At 48.0% G+C, this 27291-nt stretch overlaps 1 protein-coding gene across 1 annotated transcript in view; it reads right to left on the reverse strand.

The window, feature by feature from the left end:
• The window catches only part of ZC3H3 (zinc finger CCCH-type containing 3), a 128636-nt gene that overhangs the window by 12485 nt on the left and 88860 nt on the right, over positions 1-27291 (reverse strand). Inside the window, exons 6-9 of the mRNA XM_059475251.1 lie at positions 19454-19535; positions 17726-17881; positions 15969-16038; positions 10982-11113 (exon numbers count right to left, since the gene is read on the reverse strand). Of these exons, the coding sequence (XP_059331234.1) occupies positions 10982-11113; positions 15969-16038; positions 17726-17881; positions 19454-19535 (440 nt within the window). The remainder of the gene's footprint in view (positions 1-10981; positions 11114-15968; positions 16039-17725; positions 17882-19453; positions 19536-27291) is intronic.

Below are 27291 nucleotides of genomic sequence, written 5' to 3' on the forward strand. Positions count from 1 at the left end.
CTACAGACACTCAAATTTTGGGGAAAACAAGAAAAATCCATGGGGAAATAAACACAGGGAGGGTTTCAATACCACCATTCTGCCCTGTTTATAAAAATCCATCCTGCCGACAATGGCGGAAGAAAAATCCATGGGGAAATAAACACAGGGAGGGTTTCAGCACCACCATTCTGCCCTGTTTATAAAAATCCATCCTGCCAGCAATGGGGGATGGAGGTCAGTTCCTGCCCTTTTAATGCAACTTTACTTTGGGGACGCAGGAGCATCTCCCTGTGCTGACCTTTGGGATTAAGCAGGATCCCTGCCGAGCTCTCTCCTGGAAAAGCAGAAGGATTTGGCAGCTCCATCGCCTGGGGCTGAGCGCTGAAGTCGGCGGTGGAGCAAGGAGCTCGTGTGCTGGAGGTTGGGGATGGTGCTGAGCAGCAGGAGGGCTGGGATCCACATGGACACACGAATATGGGCTCAATGGGGGGGACAGCTCGGTGATAGTGCTGCTTTTCCATAAAAAACCCCACATTTAAAACTCCCATTCCTATGATTTTGCACCTCCTATTTCAAGAGTCTGGAATGGGAAGTAACTCTACAACCAACAGGAAACTTGGAAGTAGAGTAAGATCTGAACAGTGCCTGGCTTTGCCATTACTCCCAAATCCTGTGTTTTTTAGGAACATGGAATCATGGAATGCTTAGAAATCATCCTGTTCCAACCCCCTGCCATGGGCAGGAACACCTTCCAATATCCCAGGTTGCTCCCAGCCCTGTCCAACCTGGCCTTAGACACTTCCAGGGATGGGACAACCATAGCTTCTCTGCGAAACCTGTGCCAGGGCCTCATCACCCTCACAGGGAAGGATTTCTTCCCAATAGTCCATCTAACCCTGCCCTGCAGTGAGAAACCACTCCTCTTTTTCCTGGTACTCCATCCCTTGTCCTAAGTACCTTTCTAGCTCTCTTGGAGCCCCTTTAGACACTGGGAGAGCCTCTAAGATCCCCCTGGAATCTTCTTGTCTGTAGGCTGGACATTCCCAACTCTCCCTGTCTGGCTCTACAAGATATTTTCTTCATTTTCTCATTCCACAAGATATTTTCTTCATTTTCTCATTTACCTACAGACAGGATACATGCTGGACCAAAGAGAAAAGCTTGGAAAAGGCGGCAACCAGACAGGAATTCAAACACAGGAATTTCTCCCAAAATATTAGCAAGCAGAAAAGCAAATCCCTCAACCTGATAACTTCTTTTAAAATAAATGGGACAAAATTAGGGAAGAGAAAAAAATAAGGAACAGCCCATTAGGGATTGAAGACTGGAATGAATGCATGGGCAGACCTTCCAAGCCCACCTGGAAAGGACAATCCCAGTGGAGCACAAGACTGTGGAGATGGGCCTTGGTGCCAGGTCCTGGTCTGACCATCCAAAGTTCCTGGAATCACAGAATATTCTGAGTTGAAAGGGACTCCCAGGGACCATCAAGTCCAAATTCTTTCTCTGCCCTGCATGATCCCGGAAAAGGATGTGAAATCCTCTTCTGTAAAGGGGTTTCCAGCACAAAATCGACTTGGAAAGGAGAAGAGCAGGGAAAAAAAGTCCTGACCCCAAAAAGCCACATGGATGCATCACTGCTACATCGAGGAATTATGCTATTTTGGGAAAAGGCCAAGAAGTGTGGCTGTTCCTTCCCAGCAGGGCACCAATTACGGGGTGGGACAGTGCCATGATCCCGACTGGGCACCGGGATCAGGATGTGCCATCTCCTCAGTGCTCCACCCAGCCCCAGCCTCCAAGTGAATCCTTGGAGCAGCCCATGTTTATTGGCTCCATGGTAAAAAGATACTTAATAAAGAAAACAAACCGTGTGCGACTAATCCCGGGGCCGCGTCCCCAGCTCGGGTTTCTAATGGCTTTTCCACACCGTTCTCAGCGCTCCGGCCCTTCTTCCGAAACGCCCCATCCATCCTCGCTGTCCCACAGCTGGGATGGTGAGTCTGGAATTGCCTCTGGAGGCTGGAAAAGCCCCTTCTGTTTATTTACAGTAGCTCTCCTGCTCCTGCCAGATCCGACGTGCCGGGGCTGGGTTTCCACAGGGAATTTTGCTGCCGGCCACGCGTCAGCTGGGGTGAAGCCGAGCGGGGCTGTGGGGTGGTGCTGGGGGTCATCTGATCCCTGACACCTGTTGGGGTGGCTAATTATACCCCCCCCGGGACCCCCGCCAGGCCACAGGTTGGGCCATAAAAAGGGAAAAAAACTCTGGTCCCTTCCACCAGAGAAATGAGAAAACCCCAGAGAATCCCTAAAAAGCCGCAGGGAGGAATCTCACCCCACTCCGGCTCCTTGCCAACATCCCCATGGGCATGTCCCAATCCCAGTCTCCCTGCTGTGGGGTTCCCACCACAGCCTGTCCAGCAACGGTGCCCAGGGTTGGGATGGTGCCCAGCTGGCAGATCTCATATCCAGGACTCCTCCTTGGCTGCCAGGGCAGCTTTGGGTGAAATTCCAGGTGCTGTCAAGGATCCACAAGGCCTTAAATGGTCCAACGGGGCCCAACGTGCTCCAGGAGTGAGACAGGGATGAGGAGGTTTGCAGGGCCAAGCCTTCTTTAGCATGAAGCTGGCAAAGGAGGAGGCAACAACTGGTGGGAAGTCCTGGCCCAGTCTTGGGAATGATGTTAATGAACATTTTCCATGAATAAGCTTGGCAGGAGGGGATGGAGGGTGGGAGGAAGGTGAAGCTGGGTCACTGGGCCAACCAACAACCAACCCACTGACCGTATGGGGTGGGGAGGAGAGATCCCACCCAGCCTCACATTCCTGGCTCATGGGCAGCAGTTTGGCCAGGTTGAACTTCTCAAGTATCTCCAGGCTTAACCTCACCCCCTGCTCCTTTCCCAGTGCTGTGGGACAGCAGGTGACAAGGGCTGGACTTTGATGATCCTTGTGGGTCCCTTCCAACCCAGAATATTCAGTGATTCTGAGATGGCAAAGTGCTGAAGCACTTTTCCCATCTCCTTGGGATCTATGTCCATCCCTCCGTCCATCATGACAGACACAAATCCCACCAACCAGACCTTCAGGAGAAGGGGAGCATTGAAATCCCCAAAACTCAACTGCCTCAACTCCAGTGTTTCCCACTTTTTAAAGCCCTCTTGAGCATCCATGAAGCTCTTGCCGAAGCTATTCCAGGTATCCCCATGGCCAAGCAGTGGGATTAATGGACTGGATGGATGTCAGGCTGTTTTAATGTCCTTCTAAGTGGCTGTTGGGAAGTGATGGCTGGAGGTGCTGGAGCTGTTTTGACGCCGCTCCGAAGTGACAACCAGTAAATGGCTTTTTTCCGATTGCTTTTTTATAATTGGGTGCAGATGGAAACAGCCTTTAAAAAAAATCCCAGCTCCCTGTCATTAAAACCTGGAGGACAATACATCCGAACATCATCCAGACTGGAATAATGATGGACAAATTTAACCAATGTGGTTATCCGAAGGAATTTGCTCCAAAACAAGTTTCTGCCCTCAAAACAGTTTGCTCAGCAAAATGCCTGTAGTGAAGGGATGACTCCTGACGGTCATCTCCAAATGATCAGAGGAATTTGGGATCTAAAAGCTCTCCAGGATCCACTGCAAATCCATAAACCCTCTTCTTTGGAATGTCCAGGAAATAAAACAACATTTGAGCTAAAATACCTCTCAAGCTGGAGAAGACCAAGATGGTGTTTTGAAAATCATTGGGAAAATCATATTTAAGAGGCAGCAAAGCAGCTGGGAGGGAATCCCTGCTCATGGCAGGGGGTAGGAATTGGATGGTCTTTAATGTGTCTTCCAACCCAAATCAGTCTGCAGTCCTAGGATTCTGTGGAACAACAGCAACACCCACTTGGTGTCATCTGAAAACTTGCCAAGGGGGCACCCAATCCCATTATGTCATTAATGAAGGCATTAATTAGCATTGGTCCCAGTACGGACCTTTGAGGGCCACCACCTGTCACTGGTTTCCACTGGAAATTGAGTCATTGACTCAATTCACATCCAGAAGGTGAATTCTGAACGTGGCATTCATCCTTTAGTGGCAATGCCTATGGAATTCAACCATCCCCTGCACTGCTTTGAGGAATCCCATTTCCATCAGGGACCTCCACAATCCCATCCATCTCACTTGAAAGCCACAAGAGAGCCCCTTTCACATGGTCTATCCATCAATGGTAATTCCCAACCCCAAATCTTCACTGCTGGGTGTGGAGAGAGGCAGACAGCCACTGGACATTCCTAACGGTGTCATTTCCATCAGGAATCATGGGGCTCCACCACATGCCTGGTTCCAGATGGCTCAGGGTACCACCAGTGGGATTCTGGGCTGCTTTAGGAAGAGCAAGTTGAGGAAAGTGATGCTGCCCCTCTCCTCAGCACAGATGGAGCACATCTGGAGTGCTCTGTCCAGTACTGGAGACACAGAACTCCTGCAGCCGGTCCAGAGGAGGACAACGAGGATGATGAAGGGACTGGAGCATCTCTGCCAAGGAAAGGCTGAGAGAGCTGGGGCTGTTCTGCCTTGAAAGGTGACACAGCTGAGAGGGGACCTCATCTCTGTGTGTCCCTGTCTGCAGGGAGGGCTCAGGGCATGGACCAGGCTCTGCTCTGGAGGACCCAGCAACGGCACCAGAGGAAAAGGCAGGAACTGATCCCAGGAAATTCCACCTGGACATGATGCAGAACTTCCTCCCTGTGCAGTGACCAAGCCCTGAACAGAGATCAGAGAGGGTGTGGAGTCTCCCTCACTGGAGATATTCCAGAACCCTCTGGACACAATCCATGTGCTCTGGGATGTCCCTGCTGGAACAGGGAGCGTGGACCAGATGCCCCATTGTGGTCCCTTCCAACCTGAGCCATTCTGTGATCCTGGGAATCACCCACTGCTCACAGCATGTGGGGATTTTCTGACAGAGAACAGATGAGATCAAAGGGAGATTCCAGACAAGAAGCAAAACCCCAATCTGCCGGGTTTTGTGTTCAGCTCTACAGAAGTTCAGGTTGAAATCAGGAAGTCTCTGCCTCATCACTACACTCCCACTTGAGAGCTGTGATTCTGTGGCTGCTCTTCTCCCAAACTTCCCAATTTTCACATTTTGTGCCCCACCTCCTTCTACAAAGATATTAAAGTGTAAGAAAGAGGAAATCTCAGCCTGGGATTTATCTTGGTGCTGTTATCAACAATCCCCGGCTATTAAACAGTTCCAGTGCATCCTGATAAGCCCCATCTTTAATGTAAAGATCAGAATTCCATTGGAGATGCTACAGTTAAATTAAAGGAGCAATAAGAACCCTCATTATCCCATTACAAACCAAGAGATACAACTGGAAATCCACAAGATTTCCATAGAGATACGAAGATAGGATTGACCATGGAAGAATCCTGATCAGTTTTAAACCTCTTCTGAAGGCTACAAAGTGCTTCCAAAGGGAAGATCCCATTGCCACAACTGGGATTTATCATTTATTATCAGCAGCATTCGTTACCCAGAGGATGTGGACAAGGATTCAACATTCCAAACCAGTGGGATGAACCTGGAGAAATTTCAGCCAGCTCAAATCCATGCTGGACACTACTGATGACCTTAAAAACAGCCTCATTACCAATCCTACATATACTTTATTTAAAATAAAAATTCCACTTGCTCATCAGTTTGGTGACTGAAGATTTCTGCTACACATTATGGGGGAAAAAAACCCCAAATCAAGCTTCCAGAAAACATCTGTCATCCGGAGCCAAAATTAAGGATAAACAAAATTAAGTTGCTTTTGTCGTTGATTTTCATACAGCTGCAGTGGACTATAAAAGAGCTATCAAAGGCAAAGCTCTCCATCAGCTATTTCCAAATTATTACAGAATCAGGGAATTGTCTAGGTTGAAAAATCCCATTCCCCCAGCACTGCCAAGGCCACCACTAAGTCATGTCCACAAGTGCGACTTCCACAGGGCTCTTAAATCCCTCCAGGAATGAGTATTCCACAACTTGCCAGGTCAGCCTGTGCCAGGGCTGGACAACCTTTTGCTCAAGAGTTCCTCAAGGAGAAGCCAAGTTGGTTGGGATTCAATCTGGGATCAAAGGAGGGGGGAAAAAGACCCAGAAACACCAAGATCTGACGGCTGTGAGGAAAGAAAAATGCTGGTTGAACCAGAAAAGTCAGCTAAGATCAGAAAGCATGAACAGTGTTGAACTTCACCTTTCCATGACAAAAGATTAAGGAAAACAAGGATCCCAGGCTGCTGCTCTCCATTACTGGATAATTTAGAGAAAACGCCACAGACATTTAATATTTACTGTTGTAACACAGCTCATGTGGCTTTCTCTAAAGAAATGTGTTAAACTGAATGTATCAGACACACAAAACATTACGTTTCTGGTGGGAAATTGTTGAACTTCCACCAGAAAAGGAAAAAAATAACCAACCAAACACACAAAAAACCACACAAGAACGAGGCTTCAGCTGAGCAAAAATCCCCACATTTTGATTTTCTACAGCAAAATCCAGCAGCTGCCACTGCAAAAAAACACCAAGTTCCACCTGGGGGAGGAAAATTATTCTTCCCAAGGAAGCAGCACTTCCTCAGGCAGTGCTGCCCCTGTCCCATATTTTTTACACAGATAAGGCAGAAATTAGAGCTTTGGTGAAAGCTGTTGGTCCAATAAAAAGATGGATTTCAGGAATAAGATGAGCTGGGATAAGCAGTTCCAGCACATGCCATGGCAGGTCCCCATGTCAAGCCTCACCATCACAAGGTCTGGATGTGCCAGTTGGGATTCCAGAGGGATGGAACAGATTCTCCTCTTATCCATGATTTATTCCAGCCCATCTCCCCGTGCCTTTCCAGGGAAGCTTCTTTGTTTAATCTCACTGTGTCTCACTGTTTAACAGCTCCCATGAGGGAACAATTTACCCACAGGCTCCAAGGCAGGCAATGGAAACAATCTGGAGAGAAGGATTTAATGCAGCTCTGGCACTAATGGGCATGGAGGGGAGAAGATTATTTAATACAAAACAATTTTCCAGATGCAGCAATGGAATCATTGAGTGGTTTGAGTTGGAAGGGACCTTAATGACTTTATTTCAAACCCCTGCTGTGGGGCAGGGACACCTTCCAGTACTCCAGGTTGCTCCAAGCCCTGTCCAATGTGGCCTTTGACATTTTCAGGGATGGGGCAGCCACAACTTCTCTGGACAAACTCTGCCAGGGCCTCACCACCCTCACAGAAAAGAATTCTTCCCAATATCCCATCTAAATCTTTCTTCCTTCATCTTTTGTGCCTGGAAAGCAAATCCCAAGGTACCTGCTCCTTGGGATCATCTATGGATGAGCTCCCAGCTCAAGGCTCTCAGCCTCACAGAGACCCCAGCCCATGGTTTGCCACCAAATCTGGTTTGGGTTGGAAAGGTCCTTAAAGCCCATCCTGCTCCAACCCCCTCACATAGGCACTTTTCCCTACCTCTGGTTGCTCCAAGCCCTGTCCAGCCTGGCCTTGGACACTTCCAGGGATGAGCCATGCACAGCATCTCCATCCAATGTCTCCTCTTGTTTGTCTCTCGCTCTGGGGTCACATCACCACAGACACTTCACTCACTGGTGCTGCCTCATCCCTCACACCCACCAGCCTCATGCCATCCTCTCCTAGAGAATTCCTCCTCCAAGCACCAGCCTCATGTCATCCTCTCCTAGAGAATTCCTCCTCCAAGCCCCTGCACAAGGCCCCATGCGGGAAGAGGGATGTGGAACCACAGAGGAGCTCTGACCGTAGAGCAGCTCATGAAAACATCTCCAAAAAACCCTGGGAAGAACATGCAAGAGGCCCCATTTCTCCCTCTCTTCCCACTTCCCTCTTGGGGCTTCCTCCAGTGCAGGTGGCCAAGCCCAGAGGGGCCTCCCAGCATGACCAGGTCAGGGTGCCAGGCAAGGGCAGGGAGCTCCAGGAAAATTGGGACAGAGATCTCCAAGGTGGGAATCACTCCATGGCCTTAAGGGACACACATAATGTTGTGTTTAGGGACAATCCCTTTAGGAAGCACAAATGGTAAAGGAACTTTCCAGCCCACGACCAAGGAACCTGTAGGAATGCTGGAAACCAAGGTCCTAGTTCTGCCACCATCTCCCTTCTGGAAAGAGAATCCTGGAATCACTTAGGTTAGAAAAGCTCTCCAAAATCATCAGGTCCAACTTTAGACTAATTAATTAATGTTGGGGGTAACATTCCCTTTAAGGAGGATGTGATCATAGTCTTGTACAGGAGCTGTCCCATTCCCCAAGGGTGCATTTAGACCCTCTACAGTCCACATTCCTGAAAAAAAGGAGTTGGGAATGCAAAATTAAAGCTTTCTCACTTAATTCTAAATTGCTGGTGAAGCCAGAGCGGGTCAGTCCTGGCGTCATTTGTATGAAGAGCAGCTGGAATTACAGTTCATGGAATGGGTCAGAGGTGGATCAACTTATCTTGAGAATCCTGCAACACATCCTAGGAAGTCCTTAAGAGACAACACTGCCAGCGACACATCATAAATTATGGATAATAATGGACATTATTGATGGAGGTCTGCTAAAAATCAGGAATTGTGTTTGTCTGGGAGGGCACAAAGAGGAAAATGCAACTGGGAGAAGAGCCCAGCGTTCAAAAAATAAGCATAAAACAACCTAAATTCCTAATTATGGACCAGCTTAGTTGGAGTTTATCCACCCAGGATGCTCCACTGGAGTCACACACCTTCGCATTCCATGCTCTTTGTGCTTCAAACCAACATTGCTCGGACAGGGAAAGGCAGAACGAGGGAAGATTTACTCCCATCCTAAATAATTCACAAGAAAAGGGACTGCGCATCTTTAACAAGCCATCGTTTTATGAAGCAAGGTTAACATTTTTCCTTGATTCAGTAGAATATTATAAACTCTCCGGGGTCCATTTGAGGACTTTCTACTTGGAGCAAAGGCACAGACTCAGCACTTTTTATATTATTTAGAGAATAAAATTAACCCTTAATGGCCCAAGCTGGAATTTCTCCTCCCCAGTTAAATATGGCCCGCTCAGCAATTTCTCCCCATATATAATTACAGGCTGCTATCCATCATCTGGAGGAGAATGCTTTCCCGACATTCCAAAAGTGACGCCGTAAGCACTTTTCCTAATAGAATAAATATTCTAAATATCTCTTTTATATTTTCATTTAAATTGGAATATTTTAAAAATAATTGTAGGGACCCTGGCTGCGTGGTTGGCACTGCGCTGGAGGGAGGTGGCAGGATGCCTGTGTTTTCCTTCTGAGGGAATGTTTATCCTGCATCAAGTCCCCCTCCACGCACTGCCACAAAAAGTAATTAGGCCCAGACTAATTTATTAGAGCTTCCCACTGCTGCTGCTGATGTCCTGCTTCCCTTAAAACTCTCACTTTTGGCTTTTTTCCCTGGTTTTTGCTCTTTGGTGGTTTCTCCTTGGGAAAGGATGGGGAAAAGGCCAGATGGGGTTTAGTGGGACTTGACAGTGCTGGGTTCAAAACTGGGCTCAATTATCTTAGAAGTCATTTCCAGCCTAAATGATCCTAGGATTTCATCCAATGTTGTGTTTGGATTCTGGGACAGGCTGGAGACCATGCTGGTGGGATCTGAGCACCTATGGCTTCTCCTGATGGGTGTACCTCTGCAAACAAGTGCTACCAGGATGGAGAAAAGGAGAAGAGCCCTCTGAGGCACCCACAACTCCTCTGGACAGCCTGTGCCAGGGCCTCACCATCCTCCCAGGGAAGAATTTCTTACCAATATCCCATTTAACCCTGTCCTCCAGCAGTGGGAAGCCATTCCCTGTGTCCTGGCACTCCAGATCCTTGTCCAAAATCCCTCTCCAGCTCTCCTGGAGCCCCTTTAGCCCCTTAGAAATGGTTCTAAGATCTCCTCAGAGCCTTTCCTCTTCCAGGCTGGACATTCCCAGCCTTCCCAGCCTGGCTGCAGAGCAGAGAGGCTCCAGCCCTTGGAGCATCTCCATGGCCTCATTTGGACTCACTCCAGCAGCTCCACATCTTCCTTCTTCTGCTGGATCCTAGCTGGAGGCAGCCCTGCAGTTGGGGTCTCACCTGACTGGGGCAGAATTCCCCCCTTTCCTGTGGTCACAGTTGTCCAAGGATGAGCAGAAATCCCACACCATAATCCACAACCCATTTGGAAAACAGCAAAGAGGAGTCAGGATAGTCACTTGGATTCCCAAGGGAACACCAGCATGGCCAACCCTCTCCCTTAGCCACGACACAGAAGGGTGAGATCCTGTGTGTTCCAAATTCCTTTAAACAGCAAATGGCAGCTGGCTCCAAGCCCTGCTCCAGGGAAGCTGCTCCCACAATTTCCATGTTGTGTTGGGTACCAAAAGCTCATGGATGAGGTTGCAACTCTCCCCAGGGTGCACATGAAGTCCGTGTAGGACTTCACTGCACAGATCCAAACCATCCCCAGGACCTGGAGGTGGCTCCACGAATCCCTCAGGCAGAGCTGGAAGCTGAGCAAGTCTGGTCTTGCTCCTAAAACTACACCACAGGATTTAAGGCTCAAGTTTAAACCCATCACGGAGCCAGAGTGGAAAGTAAGTATTAATGCCTATGGATTTTCTAGGTAAAACTGGGAATCCTAAATATTTTCCTGCATTTTTCATCTGTTTCAGTGAGGGGTTTTCAGGGCAGGTGCTTCCAGGGCAGGTGCTTCCAGTTCAAATGAACACACCATGTAGGCTCTTACCAGGAAAACACCAGCATGCTGATGAGCTGAAGCCTTTGACTTCTTTCCCTTTTCTCCCAACCAAACCACTCTGCCAAAACCCTTTGGAAAAGCACAGGACTGTTCTTCACCACAGAACAGTGCAGGTGCTGAGCAGCTTCCAACTCTTCCCTGTGGTGCCATAGCTGGTGCAGGATGCTGCTCATGGCTTTGGCTTTGGCCCACAACAGGTGGGAAAAATCCCTCTTTACCTTTTCTCCCATGGGACAATATCCTTTGAGGAAATCCTGGCACACTTCTGCCTTCCTGGACACGTAGACGTGGCTGTAGGGGCAATTGCTGTTGCTGCAGATCCCCTTCAGGTAGTAGGAACACACCGGCATCTGCAAGAGGAGGAGAAATCCATCAGCAATTCCCTAAACCCGTGACTCAGAATCACTGCAATCCCCAGACCTGAAATAAAAGCGTGACAAGCATAAAATAAATAGAAATCTTTTGCCAGCCACCGATCCCAGAGGTGTTTTTAGCTCTTCCATTGGTCTCCTGCAAGGTAGCTCCCTGTTATTACATGTTCCTGGTGTTTGGATACGCAGGGAGCGAAGGCACTTCCCTCAGCGTACTTCAGGATGCTGGAGAGAGGGTGAAAAGCTGGAAACTCCCACCAGGAAGAAAATTCCCTCTGGACAGTGTAGGGAAGGGATGGGGAAATGTCATGAATTCTGGGAACACCTTTTGCAAGGAATGATGCAGTGATGGAGATGGGAACAGCAGCACAAGGAACACACCCAGCCCAGCTGCAACATCCCACAGAGAATTCTCAGAGGGAATTCCAACATCTCAGAGGAAATTTTGGCCATCATAAAGGCCAAAACAGCATCCTGGGGGTGCTTCCCATTTGGCTCTTCCATGGATACAGAGCTGGCTGGAAGGGGGTTTGATAAAGGCTCCAAAAGGTGGTTCCTAGAAAGGGGAGAAAAAGCACCTCGGCAAGGATTTTGGGGAGGTGCATCATTCCAAGGCATTTTCCTGGAATTCCCCAGGGCTGTGATGCCTGTCCCTGCACACTGGGGCAGGCAGGGATGCTCCAGGAGGGAATGAAATGAGGAGGAGAGCAGCTCCTGCCCTGAGCATTGGAGAAGGAGAGCAGTGGGATACATGGAGCAGATCCCTGATCCCGCGCTCCCGCGTTCCCGGCTTTCCGCAGCGCAACAGCCGACAGGGAAAACCGACGGAGCAAGGATTCTCCTCATCGTCCTCAAAGCACAAACTTCACCTTCTGCCAGCTGTTATCATTAAAAACAAATTACTAGCCTGCTGCCATATTTCAGCATCCTTAACTCACCGGCAACCGCCGGCAGCTTCCCGCTTCCCGCCCCGACGAGGCAGCTGCCACCTGGAATGCGCACTTCCCGAAGGTCCGGCTCCTCCTGCTCCAACATCCCGAATTTCCTCACTGTTTGGCGTGGTATTGATCACCCCATTCACCAGCAGCATCCTGGTCCCACCAGTTCAAGCATCCCCAAATAATATTTACAATCCTGCAATAACCATGGCCGGGACTATCCGGAAAAATCCCTTATCCCTGAAGGGCACATTAAGGGTTGAACTAAATTGCCTCGCTGGAGGCCGAGAGGAAAGAAAACAAAGGGTGCTTTAAAAGAGGAGAGTTTATTTTTAATTGTCTTTTAACTGCAGACATTAACATAAAGGACAGGGCTCTGGGGCGATCTTTGGCAGTGCTGGTGGTGTGACCGTAAACGATTCCCTTAATGTAGTTTTTGATATAGAGCCCAAATTAGCTCTAATAAAAAGGGATAATAAAGGCAGCTCTCCGACAAAAATAAACTCCTCCTCGCTGTCAAGCCCGAGCCATTATCAAGAGGAAGCAGCGCTCTCATTTCAATTAACCTTGTTTGCACCCCAGCACGTCCACACAAATAACAATAACATTAATTCAAGGCACTGGGGCGCTGCGGCCGCCTTCGACAGCTTTGACTCTCTACAAGCTCTGGAGGCAGCAGCTAAATGAACCCGAAACTCCACGTGAGCCTCCAAATTGCTCACAACTGAGTTTTGAAGCTCTATTAGGGAGAAAAATGCTGATTCTTTCCGAGTTCCTCAAGGGGAAAAGCTGTTGGAACAGCAGCGGGCGGCTTCTCGAGTCCTGGCTTCTTGCAACCTTTGCTTCCTTCAGATTTCTTGGTTTCTCCCTATTGCTGGGATGTGCCAGTGGCTCTGATCCACTGTGGAAAAACTCCCTGTGTGTCACTTCAGCAGGTGCTTCTCACCAAAGGCTCTGCCTGGGTCTCCTGTGGAGCAAAATTCTTTAAACTGAGAGGCCCTGGCACAGAATACCCAGAGATGCTGTGGCTGCCTCATCCCTGGAAGTGCCCAAAGCCAGGCTGGACAGGGCTTGGAGCAACCTGGGATAGTGAAAGGTGTTCCTGCCCATGGCAGAAAAAGAAGAGCTTTCCCTCTTCCCCAGGCTCTTTCTTCCATCACCAGAGGGTGATGGAAACCACTGGAGTTTGGATCTGCAAAGCTCAGGGACAATCTGGAGCCATCCTCCATCCTGGGGACCACTCCCTGCTTGGAATAAGGGGTTTGCTGCCCTAGGATGGGGAAAAGCTCCCTGCTGCTGTGACAGTTGAATCCATGCAGTTTTCCACAGAAAACAGTGATTTTTCCCATAGAAAATAGTGATTATTCCCACTTTTCAGTGAGGAAACCGAGGCATGGGAATGCATGAAGGCTGAGAAACAGTTTTGTCCTGAAACCAAGAGCCAAACCCGGACAGCCTTTGATCCTTCACCTCCTGGACTGGATATCCCATCCCAGTGAAATCCCATCGAGCTGAGACACACAACAACCTGAACTTTCTCTGACCAGGAGGTTTTGGGATGTCCCTCTCCAATAACCACACAGTGAAATCGACGGGGCCAACGAAATCAGGAATCCCCAAACCACCATATCATCCCATGAGAAAAAAAAAACATGGATTGCATTAAAACCTCAACTCAAACAGCGAAAAGCCAATGAGGCACAATCCTTCACCTGAGGAAAAGGTGGGATTTACTCCAAAAACTCCACAAGCAAGAGGAAAACTGCTTCCTTCCTCTGCTGAGTGCCTCCACCTGCTTTTCCCAGCTCTGATAAATGAGGGAAAAGCCCCCTTTGCCAAGAACCACTCAGGTTAATGGGGAGCTCCAGGACCTGGAAAGTGAAGTTGCTTCCCGCTTTAGGAAGCAGCATTCCCATGGCAATAAATCACCCTGGAACAAGCCTGAACTCCATGGAGAAGGTTGTTTCTCTTCCAGCCCTTGCTGATGACAAGGTGGCAAACAGGGAGACCTTTGAACCACCCTCAGGTTGGTTAATCCTGTGAAAAATAATTCCCCTTCCCAACGGAGCATGGCAGGAAAAACGTGCTCCAAAAGCTTTTCAGAAAAATCAGCTTTTCTGCTACTGCCTACTATGATTTTGGTTTGTTAATTAATGATTCATCTTGAGTTTAGGTGATCCTTCATTACCTCAGGATAAAGGTGAGATGGGCTGAGGTCACTGCATCCCATGGGATCCCATCCCAGGGATTCTGTCCCCAAAATGCTATTGGCAAACAGCTCCTTGACATGGTCACTCCTTTTTAATTCAGTTTTATTACCACAATGTCACTGTTATTATTCTCAAACTGGAGAGGTGCTGCTAAAGGTTGAGGTTTCCATCATTCTCAATTTATTCACCCAAAACAGAGCCCAGAAGTCAAATCTGGACATCCTCTTTGAGGAACCAAGTGTTTCTGTAGGGGAAACTGAGGCCACATTTCCACCAGGAATTTAAACATGTTGAGGAATATTCCTGGGTAGAGAGACCACAAATTCATTCGCATCCAACCATCACATTCTTTGGTGGATAAACCACCAACTGCAACAGCTCCTTGGGCATGTCCAATTCCCAAGTTTCATCTAGGTTTTTTGCTCTGGGACCAAGAAAGACTTCACCACCTCCTGAAATTCCATTTAATTTGGAGTTCATGGTTCTGTGGACGAATTTCAATCCTTTACCTCAGAGGTGCAGGCAGAGGGTTGCACTTTGTTCACTTGGATGACAAGAAGTAGTTGGCCTCACTAATTACAATAATTTTGGACAAACCAACAGCTAATCCACCTGCAAAGCTTCCTTCATTCCTGGCTTCTTTATTTCTGAAGTCTGATGCTGTTACGGGATGGAAAAAAAAAAAAAAAAAAATTTCCATCTATCAATCCTCATCCCCATTCCTACTCTGACATGCCACGAGCCAGGGAATGCAGCTGTCCCCATCCCTGTTTTATGTACTCATGATTAAGTGACTCTGAAGAGAAATCCATGTAAAAAACATTTGGTGCTCCGTGTCTCATTGGGAGCGACTTCCCGGATAACTTATGAGCTCCCCATGGACAAGGAACGTGCCTCAGCCACCTCAGCTTCCGTGCTGGAGTCTCCAAAGCAACATCCAAGTGGAGATCCCAGCCACTAAACACAGGCGGAGGTGCTAAATCATCACTGATAAACCCAAATTAAAAAAATCTGGATTATTTTTCCGCCTTGTGTAATAAAACCACAGAGCTCCAGACACATCAAGAAGGTGGAAAACCTTCTGATGAAGGTTTTCATCAAGAAATGAAAATGAACTCCAGAGTTGTTTTGCCATGGTTTCAACCTGATTTTGCTGATTGGCATTTTAGAATTGATTTTTATTAATTTATACCTCCAAGCTATGTTTGTTAAAACATCCTCTGACCCCAGCACAGAGGGATTTCCAGGGAAATGTGATCTTAGGGAAGTAGGGAAGGATTAGATGCAACTAAATGGACTTGATTATCTCGGAGGTCTCTTTTAGACCTCTAAGACCTCACAGGTCTTTTCTAGACCTCAGCCATAGGTTGGGGAGGCCCTGGCACAGGTTTCCCAGAGAAGCTGTGGATGCTCCATCCCCACAAAAATTCAAGGCCAGGTTGGATGGAGCTTGGAGCAACCTGGGATAGCGGAAGGTGTCCCTGCCCATGGCAGAGGGGTAGGAATGAGATGATTCTGAAGGTCCCATCCATCCCAAACTATTCCATGGCTCTCTCACGATTCAGGAGCCCGAACAACTCAGTAAGGAAACTCCAAACTCAGTTGGAAGGACTGAGTGAGGAAAAAGCTTCCTACATCCATCCTTTTGCATATAAAGCCACATTCCCGTTGGGAAGGCACACAGACCTTGTCCTTGGACACCTTGTGGGAAAATGGACAGGTCCCATCCGTCTTCTTGCAGGTGCCACGGAGAAACCTGGAGATAAAGCAGATGGAGCAGGTTGGACACGAGGTGGGTCACAAAAACCACACAATTGCTGCCGAGCTCATTCATAAACCCATTTCACACCCTAAATTAGTACAGATCCCCCTTGCTGGAAGAGCAGCTGATGATTCCTGATAGATTTTGTTCTTCTATCACATTTGGCTGCTCATTAGTAGGTAAAGCAAGGCTTGTACCCCAAAATTCAGACCTGATGCTCCCAGAAGGAGAAAGGTCCTTCCTACACCCCTGATTATTCCAAGTTGCCAAGAAAAGCTGTGGATTCCCATCCCTGGAAGTGTTCAAGGCTAGGTTGGACTAGGTTTGGAGCTTGGACAGTGGAAAGTGTCCCTGCCTATGGCAGAGGGGTGGATTGGATGATCTTGAAGGTCCTTTCCAATCCAAATCATTCCAGGGTTCTATGATCCCATTCCAAGAGATCCTGGATGTAGCTGCAGGTGGGAGTGGCCAATGACCAGGAGGAGCAAAGACAGGCCCAGAACAGGAACCAAGATCCCAAAGCACATGAGGATGTCAAGAGTTTTCCTAGGATTGACCACTGTGAGACTAGATTAACAAAATTATAAAATTATCAGGGAAAGCCAAAGAATGGGATTAGAGATAAATGAACAAGGATGAGGAGACACAAAACTGGGAGAAATCAGTGTTGTCCTCCAATGATCCATGGAAATGAGAAAGGTTGGAGACCCAAAAGACTTCAAGGAGCACAATTCCTGAAGTAGGCAAGGAGTTATGGGAGAATGAGTGAGAAGGAGTAAAATCAGTTAAAAAACCAATAAATCACCTTCCCCTCCTCTATCGTCTCCCATCGAGCTTTGAGCAACTTCCAAGTGATTCCAGCACAGCGGCAATTTTATGGAAAAATTACTCCAGGAGTTCATCAGTGGAGTTGGCTCTTCTGCCCTTTTAAATGACTCATAATGGAGTTTAATCAACTCTTGGGCAGGTCTAATGAACTGCCAACACAGTTCAGTTCTCCTGGAATAAATCACCGACTCTCGGAGCTGCACGACGTCACAGGCTGAGGGATTCAAACCTGCTGGTCTGATCCAAATGGATCTGAGGAATGCTCCTGAAGGAATAATCTGGAGTGTGGTCAGGGCAGGGGCTCAAGTCACCCAGCCCAGAAAAGACGGTTCTAAAGGGACTTGAGAGCCCCTTCCAGTGCCTAAACAGGCTCCAAGAGAGACAAAGAGGGATTTGGGACAAGGGATGGAGTGACAGGACAAGGAGAATGGCTTCCCACTGCCAGAGGGATAGATAGGACATTAGGAAGATACTTTTCCCTGTGAGGCTGGTGAGGCCCTGGAATCGAATTCCCAGAGAAACTGTGGCTGCCTCATCCTTGAAAGTGTTCCAGGCCAGGCTGGACAGGGCTTGGAGCAACCTGGGACAGTGGAAGGTGTCCCTGCCCATGTCAGGGGTTTGGAATTCAATGATCTTTGATGTCCCTTACAACCAAAACAATTCCATGATTCTCTGGCCTCTTCTTGACCTCCTCCTTCCAACCCAACAGTGCAGAACCTACACCTGACCCAGAACTCCCATTCCTGTTGTCCTACAGCTCTGTTACCAGTTTGTTTCCCATAGGAATACCCCACAAGGAAGCACCAAAGCCACCCAATGTCCCAGTTCACCACAATTCCGTGTCCATCCCTACCTGGTGCAGACGGCCACTTTCTCTGGATCGTGGATGTAGGGGCAGCTGTCGCCTCGATTGCACTTCCCGAAGCGGTTGTAGTACATACAATATTCCTTCTTTTTCTTCTTCTGCTTGGCTTGACGGATGATGGCCAAGCTCCTCTGCACAGCACGGCTGAAGGAGAAAGAGGGACAAGGTCAGGGAAAACCTCCAGCTCCAACACCACAACAACATGGAGAAGACACCTCAACAGTATCTGAAACAGAGGAGCCCATCTTTGCAGAGTGAAATATTTAGGAAGTTCATGCTCATAAGCCCTTAAATATTTTCAATTTTTGGCCGATTTTACCCCAAATCATTAAAAATCTGCAAGGTTACACCAAAGTCACCAGCAAGATTCCTTCCCACCCCCATAACTCTGATTCTCTCCTTGGATTTTATGAGCATGGAGAGGGTTTCCCACATTTTTGGGGAATATGGTGAGGAAGGAAACATCCTCTCCTTGTGCAGCACAGGATGCAAAGGCTGAATGACCTGGAGGGCTCTTCAGCACATGTCCCACCAGCTGGGCCTGATGCTATTCTTGGCCTTCAAGTGGGCACCTGCTCATGAACCTCAAAGAACGAGCACCTACATGATGGCCACAAGAACAAAAAGTACCACCAAAGAGCAGAAAAGTTCCTTTTTAACTGCCTGGTCCCACTAGAAGCTACTTAAGGAGCTCAGAAGTTGATAAGCACATGTTTTCCATGAGCTTCCAGCTGGAGAGGGAATTACCCTGCAGCTCTTGGGATGTGTGGGACCAGGTGGGAGAGGGGAAGTGTTGAGATCAAGGTGAACACAAACCATGAGGGACACATCAGATCTCTCCAAGTAGATAATTCAGTGGTAGGGCACAGTCAGATCTGGTTTGATGAGGACACAGTGCATTATCCATGAAAAACACAAGTTCAAGGAAATTATTTTCAGAGGAAATGCACATTTTTACCTCTGTAATTGCTGGTTGTCTGCAGCTCCTGGATTAAAAGGAGGTGCAAGGCCAAGTGTAAGGTCCTGGATGTGTAGTGGGTAACCCCAAGCATAAATTTGGTGGAGAATGCGTTGAAAGCAGTCCTCAGGAGGACTTGAGGGAGTTGGTGGATAAGAAGCTCCACAAAATCCAGCCATGGGAACCCACAATGTCCTGGGCTCATCCCACAGTGTGGGCAGGAGGAGATGGGGAATTTCTGCCCCTCTGACCCACTCAGGTGAGATCTCACCTGTAGAGCTGCCTCCAGCCCTTAGGTCCAATAGCAGAGGGATGTGGAGCTGCTGGAGCAGATCCAGAGGAGGCCACAGAAATACTCCAAGGGCTGGAGCCCTTCTGCTCTGCAGCCAGGCTGGGGAGCCAGGAATGTCCATCCTGACTGTCCAGGCAGACCTTGGAGCACCTTCCAGTGCCTAAAGGGGCTCCAGGAGAGCTGGAGAGGGACTTTGGACAAGGGCTGGAGTCCCAGGAAAAGGGGGAATTGTTTCCCACTGTCAGAGGGCAGGGATAAATGGGATATTGGGAAGAAATTCTTCCCTGGGAGGATGGAGAGGGTCTGGCTGAGCTTAAAACCACCTCGAAGTAGAAGCTGCAGAAAAGCAGCAGCCAGAGCTTCACCAAATCATCCTCCAGTTCAACAGCTGCTCCTGAAGCTCCTGATTCCCTCCTGAGCCCAAAGATGGAGCACATCATTCCTGCTTCCCATGAGGAGTACAGACCTGGCAATGTATCGGCACGTTGAGGATCTGCTCAGGCTGGGTGGAAAGAGCCCAGGACTGGGTGTGGAGTGCAATCTCAGTGCTGGAGAGAGAGAAAAACATGGATCATTGCTTGGAATCAAGAAATTTTACAGGAATTCACATGGTCCTCAGTACCTTAGGCCCACAAAAATTATTGGAGGGATGGAGACCTCTTGCTATGAGGAATAGCTGGGAGATCTGAGGTTGATTGGCCTGGAAAAGAAAAGGTTCCAGGGAGAACCTGGAGCCCCCCTCCATTGCCTAAGGGGGCTCCAGGAAAGCTGGAGAGGAACTATGGACAGGAACCTGGCGTGGTAAAACAGAAGGAATGGCTTCCCACTGCCAGAGGGCAGGGAGAGATGGGGTATTGGGAAGAAATTCTTCCCTGTGAAGGTGGGGAGTCTCTGGCACAAACTGCCCAGAGAAACTATGGATGCCCCACCCCTGGAAGTGTCCAAGGCCAGGCTGGACAGGGCTTGGAGCAACATGGAATAGTGGAAGGTGTCTTTGCCCCTTGCAGAGGGTTGGAACTGGATGATCTTCAAGCTCCCTCCCAACCCAAACCATTCCATGATTCCATGATCTTATTTAACCCAAAGCACGGAGCTCCCAGGGAACCAATGGAAAAGATGCCCTTCAAGGACTTCCCACCTCTGGAGCAGCCCCAGCACAAGTGCTCCTTGCCAGCCCCAAAACACAGCAGGAATTTTTCCCCTCAGCACCCAAACGTGCCAGAACACTTCTCCAAGCAAATCCCACGCTTCCACCATCAATCCAACAAATTTCCACGCTTGTCTTGGCTGCTCCCTGCAGCTGGACAGGGAAGCCCAGCGCCCACTCCCATCCATGCACGCACGGAATCAAATCATCCTTGACTGGTGCAGGGAGGAATGGACGGGAAAGAAAGGCTGGATTTCAGTTTTCCAGGTGGGATGAGAGCGGCTCAGTCACTCACCTACCAGCCCGGGCGTGTTGGGAAGTTGAGCGAGTGGAATTTGATTGCGCGGCACCGCGAGCTGTCACTCGGCTGCCGGCGTCGGCGAAGCCCCATCTGTTCCCTCTGCACATCAAATTCCAACAACGGGGCGTCTGAGCCACCACTGAGATGGTTTTTTTTGCCTGTTTTTTTTTTTTTAATTCTTCTCATCTCAAGCGGTGGAAGCATCTTTTTTGTGCTAGAATAAACATTTACCAACTTTGGGATGCTCCGAAGACGCTACAGAAGAGTCTCCATTAAGAGCAAGGTTGACTTCCCAAACAATGTGGGGAGAAAGCCTCAAATTAAAATCCATTAGGATAGGGCTGGAGCATCCTCAGCCCTCTGGAATTCTGCATAATATTCCTTAAAGCTAGGAATATTCCTTCACCAGGAATCAGCTCCGGAGGGCAGCACACAATCCCTTTAAATATTTAATATTTGGGCATAAAAGCAGATACACAGGGATGAACAAGTTTGGAATCACAGAATCATGGAATGGTTATGGCTGGAAGGGCCATTAAAGGTCATCATGGCCAGAAAGGAGGAATCACTAAAGAGATACAGGATAAATAAAGGGGTCAACAGCCTCCTGCCAGTGGGTTGGAATTTTTATGTAGCAAAAACACATTAATGAATTTTTTTTTTGGCTTTTTTCTGCCAGTTTTCATTTGCCAGCAAGAAGCCATGCAATAACATGATGTGCATCTCCCATTCCAGGGATTAACTTGCATCCCAGAGGGAGTTTAACTACCCAAGAGGTGGTCCCATCCATGACAAAATCCATGTGAGATCCATCCTGGCAAAGCATCCTTCCAGGCAAAGCAAAGCAAACCCCCATCCACATTTTCCCACTCCCTAATTATTCATCCCATGTGAAAATCCTCCCCAAACTATTAGAAAATCACCCAAATACTTCTCCAGGAGAAGCCAAGCCAATTACAAGAAAGCTCTGTAATTAAACATTTCTCCATCCATTGGGATTTTCAGAGAAAACTCAGGCTCTGTCATGAGGGTATTTTTTGAAGCTGCTGCATCGTGGAAAAAAAGTTTAAATAAAAATAAAAGCTTTGTGTACATTCAAGTGACAAGAAGGGTGTGCAGGAGAGGGGATTGCATGTTCCCGACTTTTCAGGAGGTCCAAGGGAGCCTAAATTTGGATTTTTAGGGTGGTTGTCAACTTGGAATTCCCAACTGGTTATGACAAGAGATTTGCATTAATAAATGCACTAATAAATAAATATTCCTGGCAATGGAGGGTGTACTATTGAAATTGGGGTGAAATTGGGACATCAAAAGACACTGGAAAAAGGGATAAGGGTTAAAATCCAACATCAGGAGCCAAAATTTGCTGCAGTCTGGCCTAAATTAAACAAAAAGCTGAAACGATGCCCCCAGGGCTCGACTTTGGGAGTCTCATTTGGTCCAGACAAAACACTGGGCACATCCCAGTCCCAGATCTGTCCCATTTTTCTCCTCAATCACTTTCCAGCCAGGGAGAACATCGGGACACAGTGGTGCTGTCAGATCAGGAAAGTGACTCCCACGTCTTTGGCACTGCCAAAATCCCTCACTATGGAAATTTAAAGTGGTGCCATGGTAAATTCTTCCCATGTGTATGCTGCAGGGCAGTGGGAAAAACAGAAAGGGGGAAAAAAGCAGGCAAGTAAGAAAAGCTGCCACAGACAGCATCAAGAGCTGCACACTGAGGGCTTTTGAAGTGATTACACCCAGCACAGCGGCGTCAGCTGGGATATTTTCCACCCTGTGCAAGGGACAGGTGGATTTCTCCCCCCCTTTCCTGATGATTCAGTCGCTTGCAGGAGCATCATCCGTAAGGAAACCCACAGCCCGTGCAAACAGGGCTGTTTCTCTTAATGCATCATCCCAGCCCGACGCTGGCGGCTCCGGTGGCTCGCGGTGAGAAGTGATTGTTGTTCCCAATCCAGCCGGGAGACTCCGCGCGTCTCTCCGGAGGGAGCGGGAGCTGTCATGTTCATTAAATGCATGATTACAGCTATGATTAATAGCGGGGCTACAGCCTAACTCCTTCTTTTTTTTTTTTTTTTTTCCCCTGCTCCTAGGAAGGAATCCACAGCCAAGCAGTCCCGCGGTGTTTTCCGCAGCGTTTGGCTCGACGTTTGGAATTCCAGCTTTTGATGGAAAAAGGGGAAAAGGCACAATTCATCCTTGTCAAACAAAAAAAAATGTTTAAAACAAGCGGGTAGGATGCTGCACCCCTGCACCAACTATAAATTAATTAGGATCTTTTCATATCCTTAATCCTAAAACTCAGCTCAAGCAGACCCAGGTCCATCTTCAGCATCCTGGGTGGTTTTTTTTCCATAACCCCAAACACAGCTCAAAACTCAAGGTCGTTCTCCTCCAGGGAAAGGCTGGCAGAGATTTAGAGATTTCCCTTGGCAGCCCAGGAACTTCACTCAGGAGCAACACTCGGTGCTTTCCAGCATTCCCACATGGATATCAGGATGCTCCCATCCAATCCAACACTCCTGCTCAGCTCCCTGTCACCCAGAGGCTTGGGATGCAGCAAACACACCCCGAAAACAATATTCCAATTAGTCCTTTGACTTAAAAATTGGCTGCAAATATCACAGTTAATTATCACCTGTTTAATTATTTAGGAAGGACTTTATTGCTCCGAGGCACAGCTCAAGGATCAGGACCTCATCTCATGGAAAGGTCTGTTGGAGCATCTAATCTAATAATTTACTTTTTTTAAATGGTGGAAAAGCTGTAAAAAACTGAAAAAAAAAAAAAAGAGAAATACAGAAAAGGGAGAAATCCAGAATTAGGGTGAGCTGGGACAAAGGGATGATGGGCAAGAAGGTGAGAACACTGTTAGAATGATGAGTATTGAGCCCATTGCTTCCTATCTTCCACAATCCCAAATCAAGGATAATTTGTGGAAATCTTCCCCATGGAGGGAAAAAATCAGTAGAAAACTGAAATAGGCAGAAAAAAAAGGAAGAAATTCAGAGTTGGGGTGTGGTAGGGCCAAGGGATAGGCAAGAGGGTGGGAACATGGTTAGAATGATGAGTGTTGAGTATCAAGCCCATTGCTTCCCATCTACTTCCACCATCCCAAGGCAAGAATAATTTATGGAAAAATCTTACACACAGAAGGAATCAACCAGGGGTTTGCACAAGCAATGACAGGCAGGTGGTCAGCTCTGCTGGCCAGTGCTCCAAATGGGGGATGAGCACAACAGAGTGATCCCATTTTTTGCTCACCAATCCCATGGTTTTGGAATTGTTCAGTCCCTCATCCCTTTTGAGGTCAGTCCTTTGGCTCATTGAGTACAATTCCTTGGGTTTGGGATTCCTCAATCTCTTATCCCTTTTGAGCTCAATTCCATGGCCTCTTGAATCTCAGTGCCTTGTCTTTGGGATTACTCAATTCCTTATATCCTTGGTCCCTTTCAAGCTCAATCCCTGAGTTTTGGGATTCCTCAATCCCTTGGCTCCTTCCCCCTCAATTCCATGATTTTGCGATTGCTCAATCCTTTTATCCCTCAGGTGTCAGCATCACCACACAACCTCTCCTCAGCCTGTTCCCACACGACCTGGAAAAGGCTTCCTTAAACCACACTGGCTCCTTTAATAGTTTCCATTATCACCCCACCTCTCCCACCGCAGCCTCCTTCGGAAAGAGTCGAGCGATTCATTTTCCGAGTCTCTCCTTGGCTTTATTGCTGAACCGAAAGTTTTGAGGCTGCACTTGGGGAAATTTATTTCTTTAATTATTATTCATTTAAGTGGGTTCCGCGGATTTCGAGGATCAGCATTCGCAGCTGCTGGGGGTCATTTATTTCCCTCACTGGACAGCACAAGTCCTCATTCCAGAGAAGACAACGGAAAAAGAAGGGATGAGCTGCCTCTAAACAAGCAGAGATTTTCCTGTTTTCCTGCCTGACTGTCCCTGCATCCCATGAATGTCCCAGAGTCAGGTGGTCACAAGTGTTTTATTAACAAAGCAACTTCAATTAATGACTCAGCTTCAATTAATTAAGCAGCCCTGGGTTGGATGTTGGATGTTGTATGAGCAGATGTGGGCCAGGAGCAGGATCTGATCCCTGCAATTCCAGAGTTGAGGAATTGAGTTCATAAAATGAAAGGGATTGAGCAATCCCAAAGCCAAGGCATTGAGACTGAAGGGGCCAAAGGATTGAGCTCCAGAGGGATAAAAGAATTGAACAATCCCAAAATCACGGGATTGTGAGTGAAGAGGTCAAAGGGATTGAACAATCCCCAAACCAAGGGACAGAGCTCAAAAGGGGCAAGGGATTGAACAATCCCAAAATTAAGGGATTGAGATAAAAGGGGTCAAGAGATCCCACAATCCCAAAGACAAGGCACTGAGACTGAGGGGGCCATGAAGCTGATGTGAAAAAGGGCAAGGGATTGAGGAATCCCAAAAACAAGGGATTGAGTTTAAAAAACTTGAGGGACTGAGCTCAAAGACACAAAACAATTCCACAAACAAGGGCATGAGATTGAAGGGGCCAAGGGATTCCCTAATCCCAAAAACAAGGGATTGAGTTAAAAGAAAATGAGGGACTGAGTTCAAAGACACAGAACAATTCCACAAACAAGGGATTGAAGGGGCCAAGGGATCCCTCAATCCCAAGACAAGGAAGGCATTGAGAATGAAGGTGTAAAGGAATTGAACTCAAAAGGGGTAAGGGATTGAAGCAGCCCAAAACCATGGGACTGAGATTGAAAGGATTCCCCAATCCCAAAGAAAAAGCCTTGAGATTGAAGGGGTCATGAAACTGAGCTCAAAAGGGGCCAAGGGATTGAGCAACCAAGAACTAATCTGAAAAGAGGAAAGAATTGAGGAATCCCAAAGGCAAAGGATTGGGTAAAAAGGGGCCATGGGATTGAGATAAAAAGGGAGCAAGGGAACCCATAATCCCAAAGAAAAAGCACTGAGATTGAGGGAGCCAGGGAACTGAGGTCAGAAGAGGTAAGGGACTGAGCAATCCCAAAGCCAAGGGAATGACTTCCAAAGAGGACAAGGGATTTAATTCAAGATGGGTAAGGGACAGAGCAATCTCAAAACCAAGAAATTGAGATTGAAGTGTCCGAGGGATAAAGCAATCCCAAAACAAGAGACTGATCCTGGAGAAGTCAAGGAATTGAGATCAAAAAGAGGCAAGAGACTGAGCAATCCCAAACCCAAGGAATTCACCTCAAAGGGAGTGAGCACAAAGGGATCCTGGTACCAGCAACACCAAAACCAGTGGAAATCTGAGGATAGCAACGTTCCAAATTTCCCTGCTCCCACACCTCAGTGCATTGGGCTGGTCTCTCCTCCACCAAAGTCTTCCTTACACGTCCAGTATGATCCCAACACACTCAAGGTGTGTTGAAGACAGAAGACAGGGTCATGATGGACAAACAAGAAGCTTGTGATGTTTCCATGGACATGGGGAAAAGACAAAGCCCAGCACACCAGAGCAAATCCTCCCTAATGCCTCTTAAAATTAAAAGCAGAGACAGATGATGGGTGGTGGAAACATTCCTGAATCCCTCTTTTCCTTTTGTAAAAAGGAGTGGCTCAGAGGAAGGAGCATCATTCCCACAAGTACTGGGCCAACAGCAGCACTGAGCATTTCATCATCCTTGAAAAAGTTGGAAGCATGTTTCCATGATATTCAGCACTTCCAAAATTAGATGGTAAACAGGGAGGCCAGAGAGCACTTTCTTTCAGCTCTGTGGAGTGTGGAGTTCTCCCACTGCAGCCCAAATTGTGTTCAGGAGCATCCATCACCTGTCCCCAGCCTGATGCAGTGGAGGAAGGAGTCCAGAGATGCTCCAAAGAATGGAGCCAGGCTGGGAGAGCTGGGAATGTCCAGCTTGGAGCAGAGAAGGCTCTGGAGAGAACTTAGAGCCCCTTCCAGTGCCTGAAGAGGCTCCAGGAGAGCTGGAGAGGGATTTAGGACAAGGGATGGAGGGACAGGACACAGGGAATAGCTTCCCACTGCCAGAGGGCAGAATTAGATGGGATATTGGGAAGAAATCCTCCCCTGTGAGGGTGATGAGGCCCTGGCACAGGTTGCCCAGAGAAGCTGTGGTTGTCTCATTCCTGGAAGTGTCCAAGGCCAGGTTGTGTGGGGCTTGGATCAGCCCGGGATAGTGGAAGGTGCCCCTGCACCTCCACTCTTGGAATGAGATGGTCTTTAAGCTCCTTTCCAACCCAAACTATTCCATGATTCCATGACCTTCCATCTCCCCAGCTGATCCCCTTTGCAGCAGAGAGGGGAAACTGAGGCAGGAGGGGATGTTACACACCAGGATGGAGACAGGAAGTGCATCCAGATGCAGGGAAAATCCCCCCCCAGTTTTGGAAGGTCTGAACTCAATCATGTTTTAATTAATAATTTGTTTCTCTGGGATCAGAGCCACCATCGTAATGTGTGGGAGATGCCTCAGCTCAAGAGGACTTTAAACTCCTCTTAAGCCTCCACTTTTGGGAGCCCAGCAATCCTGGGTATCTCCAAGGCTCTGGAATCTATGGTCATGAAGACAATTCGAAAACCCCAAAAAATAAAATCACATTGTTCAAGGGGCCGACTGTCACCTCTGGAGTCCTGAAAGCCACCAGCCTTCCTCCAACCAACAGCTAAAACCTCAGCATGAAGAAATCATGCAAGTGATGATTTGCCCATGGAACAATAGCCTGGACACTTGGAAAACCCTGCTGGAGCCAGCCCCAGCTCACGGAGTGCAATTCCTCTCTCGGCAGCAGCGGCGGCTCGTGCAGAGATTGGGGTCAGGGCTGGTTTCCGGACAATGTCAAACCTTAATTTGCTTT

This window comes from Ammospiza nelsoni, chromosome 1 (assembly GCF_027579445.1).
Source record: "Ammospiza nelsoni isolate bAmmNel1 chromosome 1, bAmmNel1.pri, whole genome shotgun sequence".
Taxonomy (NCBI): Eukaryota; Metazoa; Chordata; class Aves; order Passeriformes; family Passerellidae; genus Ammospiza; species Ammospiza nelsoni.